Below are 4,800 nucleotides of genomic sequence, written 5' to 3'. Positions count from 1 at the left end.
AAAAGTCTACAGCGGAATACAAATTATCGCAATTGTTTGTAAATATATGTATAATTAATTAGTATAATATGATTGATAATATAACGGGAAAATAAATATAAATATCAATGGATTATAAAAATGTTTATGTTTAATTTAATTTGTTGAAATAAACAATGATCGTATGAACTTAATATATAATAATAATATATTGTTATCAAAGTACATGAGTAAGTTTAAAGATAAGCATTGGCCATGTTTCTGTTAGACGTTAGTTATTTTTAAAATAAGCTTTGTACCATGAGCCATAACCACCGATAGCAGTACACAAGGCACTGCCAGACACTGACAATTTAAATATATCGACAAATTAAAATATTTAAATATTTAATAATTATACTTTTCTCTTTGTCACTTTTTAAAACACCACGTGCTAGAATTTAAACATCGCTCTTATAAAATAAATATTTTTTTTTAAACTGAAGACAAACTTAAATATGTTTATTAATTTTTTTTAAACATTTTATTGTCAATTAAAAATATTTAATTAATAACTAATAGTATTTAATTTTAAGCATTAATTTGACAATTAATGCAAAAAATATTGCCTTCTTTTAATATTTAAGTTTAAATGTTTAATAAAATAATTAATTTATCTCTAAATATTTTTTACTTTTATCAGTACGAGTAAAAAAGTGTAATAGATTTTTTTTTAAATATATACACCGTAAATCCACGGTTTAGGAAGTGGTCACTTCATCCGTGTGATTAACAACTTTAAGTATATTCACAGACTTAGTGTTACTTATTTCATACTCATAAAATCTAAAGAATAAAAAAATTATGAATAAATAAAGTTTTTAAAAATCTAAATATTTAAAACTACTCGACAACTAAATCAAAGTGTTCGATCTCTTCGAACGTTTTATTAACACTCTTGGCCCAGTCGTCCAATTTTTTCTTTTGTTCTCGCTCGACTTTACTGACTTTCTTCTTCTTTACCACCCGTTTATGTTCCTCTTCATCATCCTCATCTTCTGTATGACCGCAAGACGTCAGACGGTTACGGCGTTTACGTTTGTAGGAATATCTCGGTGGCTAAGGAATTAAAAAAAATAATAGATTAGTAAATGCAAGTAATTAGTAAAAGTTAAATAATTTAAAACAAGTGGAATAAATACCTGGTGAAAATGAACGGGTAGATAATCTTCAAATAATCCAACAGTTTGCTCATTATTTTGTTTGTCCAACTCATGGTCACTGAAAATATCAAAGGTGTTTGAATAATCAGCAACTTCGGGGACACTTTTTTTAGTCGGTGACTGGTGTCCTTTGATCGCTGCCTCGGGATTATTTTTCTCTTGCTCTGCATTTTTATTATCGTCCGTATTAGATCTCAGAGTTCTCTTTATTTCTCCTAGAGATAATCTCGTTGCTTTTTTAAGCTCCGGGTCATTATTATTATTATTTTTATTTTTATTCTTAATAGTAATTTTATTATTATTTTTGTTTTTATTATTATTGTTGTTGTTATTAATATTATTATTTACTCTTTCAAGTGTTTTAGTTTTCGCGCCATTTTCTTCTGGTTTTTGTTTAGGTTCATCAGGTATTTGAGCTGACGTGTTATCAATACCGTAGTTATCAATACCATAGCTAGCATTTGAATCATCATAATCATGGTCATCATCATCAAATCCAAATGCATTACCAACATCCAATTTCTCCGGAGTGGTTTTCTTAGTTACCTTTCCTTCAATTGGCGAGGTATGCAAGTCGTCGAACAGACCATGAGCTGTACTGATCCGAGCTCTGGATGGCCTTTCCGGTAAATTTAAAAATTTATTTAAATTTGATTGCTTGAGCTTCCATGTGTCAGTGGGAGGAGTATTTTTTTGTAACCCCGACGGACCTGGTTGAGGTTCAAATTCTGGCTGCGGCTCAGGCCTCACTTCAGGTACTACTGGCTCCTGTAGTTGACGTGGGAATCCTTTGAAGGGACTAGTAATAGACTCTTGGAGAACTCTACTGCTAGGGAATCCTTTGAAAGGGCTACCGGGTGATCTGCTTATTTTTCTTGGTGTCTTGCTCGGACTTTGATAATTTGGCGCTGAATTTTCTTTGTCTAAATTTTCATCAACTGGATTTTCTTGAATGGAAGTTCCTCTGTTAATTGAATTTGTACTTGAGACAGATAATTTATTTTCGTTAGTCACCGAGGATTTTTCCTTACTGACCACCGATGATTTTGAAAGCTTCTTTTTAACAGGACTAACTGGAAATGAATTATTTGAATTCGAAATGTCAGATCCAAACTTACGAGGAGACTTTGACGTACTCATTCCCTCTCGATTGCTGCTGATAGTATTGTCGATATTAGATATCTCAGTACCAAACTTCCTCGGAGATTTTGAATTATTAATTTGAATATTTTTAGAAGATTCGTTTTTCTTCGAAATAGAATTTTCATTATTAATCTCTGGAATCTTGTCCATCTTTGTGCTCAAACGTTTGTTTTCAACAGCTGATGCTTTGCCCAACAAAGTACTGAATTTTTTTCCCTGAGGTGTACTTTGAAAGACGTTTTTCACACGTGAGAATGAGTTGAGCGGAAGAGGACGCCATGGACTGCCAGTGTCTTCGATAAAAGGACTAGGAGCTGCCTTAGAAATCGGCGAGAGAGATCGCCTGAGTAGTGAAGTATCCATCATAGTTTTCATTTGTGTCGACGGTCTTTGACTGTAAGGACGAGATGATCCGGATGCTTCTTCTTCCATAGGTTTCGGTTGTACGGGAGTAGTTGTCCAGTTGATACGATTCTCACCAGACAGTTCTTGACAAGAAATTACAACAGGCAGTGGATGTTTTTTCTCTGGTACTTTGGCTGGCTTGTTATCAACAACCGGCTGTGAATGCGGAGGATCATAAACTTCAGCTGCTACTGTTAGAATCACTCGATTATTTTCATCAGGTTTTGCATCTGCTTTTACAGGAGCTGCTGGTTTTGTTTCGACAACTTTTTCTGGTACTTTAGTTGAAGTAACTGCAGGCTTCGGTCCTTTTGTAGCAGCGGTCTTGGTTTTTATCAATGCCTTAGCCTTGGCTCTTTTGACTGGAGCTCTTCGGATTATTTTCTTCTTACGTTTACCCACACGTTCTTGAGAATCATTTAAATCGTAACTAAATTCATATATTTTGTCAGGATTATCTTGTTTATCATCACCATTACTCTCATTCATTTTTTCTTTATAAACTGGTCCTTTTTTCTCAGAACCAGCCTTTTTCTTCGGCGAAATACTTTTATTATTAATTTTGGATGCTTCATTGTAATTCTTCTGGGGCGGTCGCGGTCTTAAAGCCTTTTTGGAAAGATTAGCCAATGATTCCTTGATTGTCGTCTGCCGCAAACGGAAAGAAGTACTCACTTTCGCACCGCCAATTTTGCCACCAGCTCTTTTACCTCCACCGATTTTTTGCTTCGCACCCAATACCGGTTTTTTCATCGGAGAGATTTTCGAATGCGCAGCAGAAGCTGGTACTTTTGGTTTTAATTTGAAGAATTTTTTTTCTGCAGGTTTATCAGCTTCCTTACTCTTGCGAACGCGCGAAGATCGTTTGGGAGAAACATCAGCTGATTTCTTAACAATAACTGATTTTTTCTTTACCTCTTTTGGTTCATCAGAAACTTTAGCTGCTGAAACTTCTGATTCAGTATCAGATTTATTCAAAGATAATTTTTTCTCACCATCTTTGGGTTTATTCTTAGAATCCTTAGATGGAGGTTTTAATTTATCAGCAGCAGCATCAGTTTTCTTTGCTCGAGTGCTGACTCTAGATTCTGGTTTCGGCTCAACCAGTCTCTTTAATTTCTTCACAGGAGGCTTCTTTCCATCGACTTCTTTACTCTTGACAGTTACTTTCCCAACTGCTTTAGCCGGAAGATTTTTTTTCTTGACATCAGTGACAGCAGTACCAGAAGTGCCATTAGAAGTTGACGGTCTCGGACTAATCTCCTCGCCTTTACTTTCCCTTGAATTTTTAGTTTTACCCCTGACAGCTGCTTTCGCACTCTCCAAATCCTCGCTCTTCTTCCGCCTCGTCACCACAGACTCACCAGGTTTGGTCCTCATGCCCTCATCAGCTGCCTTGTCCTCGATACCTTTTTTCAAAACATCAACTTTCGTGGGTTCTAATGTCAAATTTGTTCTGTCCCGCAGAACTGGTGATCGTAATATCGTTAGGGGATTAGCGACTGTCAATTTATCATCATTACCTTTTTTTTTCGCTGTCACAACTTTGGATCCAACTGTCCCTCGAGTTTTCGTTGGTTTCTTTGTTTCCACAGGACCGTTGCCATTTTCTTTCGAAGTCAGCCTCGATCTCAATCGAGGCATTTTTTCAGTTTTACCTCTTCCTGAAAATAAAAAAATATCAGTTTGCTACCACAATTACTTGTACCTGTCAATTACTTCATTAAGTCAATTTAAAAAAATTGAATTTTCCGACTAACGACAATCTAACCTCAATTCTTTGTTATGATCAAACAAAACAAGTTCAAACAAGTTCTTCATAAACTTACCAACGCCTTTGTCATAAACTTGAGTTTTTAAAAATTCAAATCTCCCTTAAAAATTAATCACTATTTTTTTTTTTAAATAATTAATTACAATTTTTTACTTTCCCGCGTAGTTGCGTTTTATTTACCGCGCAAATTGTTATTTATTTAACATACGACGTAATTGTAGTAAAAAACCAACCGACCAAGAAATTTCTCGCACTATTCCATCATGGCGGCCATGCGCAAGTGCCTAACAATCAACA

General features: G+C 35.0%; 1 protein-coding gene across 3 annotated transcripts; it reads right to left on the bottom strand.

Annotated features, from left to right (window-relative positions):
• Positions 1 to 108: 108 nt before the first annotated feature.
• On the bottom strand, positions 109 to 4,766 carry LOC130675965 (uncharacterized protein DDB_G0284459-like). Of its 3 annotated transcripts, none has more exons than XM_057481898.1 (4): positions 4,559 to 4,766; positions 4,253 to 4,393; positions 1,161 to 4,156; positions 109 to 1,077 (listed from the first exon to the last, which is right to left on the bottom strand). In XM_057481898.1, exons 2-4 carry the CDS (start codon positions 4,371 to 4,373, stop codon positions 862 to 864), a joined length of 3,333 nt encoding a protein of 1,110 aa, XP_057337881.1. In that variant the 5' UTR covers positions 4,374 to 4,393; positions 4,559 to 4,766; the 3' UTR covers positions 109 to 861. The 3 variants fall into 3 exon arrangements, with proteins under 3 accessions (XP_057337881.1, XP_057337882.1, XP_057337880.1); XM_057481899.1 differs by having other exon boundaries at positions 1,161 to 4,138; XM_057481897.1 differs by having other exon boundaries at positions 1,161 to 4,393.
• Between the last annotated feature and the right edge of the window lie 34 nt (positions 4,767 to 4,800).

This window comes from Microplitis mediator, chromosome 10 (genome assembly GCF_029852145.1).
Source record: "Microplitis mediator isolate UGA2020A chromosome 10, iyMicMedi2.1, whole genome shotgun sequence".
Classification (NCBI taxonomy): domain Eukaryota; kingdom Metazoa; phylum Arthropoda; class Insecta; order Hymenoptera; family Braconidae; genus Microplitis; species Microplitis mediator.
This window is presented reverse-complemented; position numbering and strand designations above follow the sequence as displayed.

Excerpts from the sequence above, each read along its gene's own strand:
- LOC130675965 (XM_057481897.1), bottom strand. The coding sequence starts at position 4,373 with ATGCCTCGATTGAGATCGAGGCTGACTTCGAAAGAAAATGGCAACGGT. Across the intron at positions 1,078-1,160 it reads TACCCGTTCATTTTCACCAG|CCACCGAGATATTCCTACAA; the intron begins GTATTTATTCCA and ends TTAATTCCTTAG.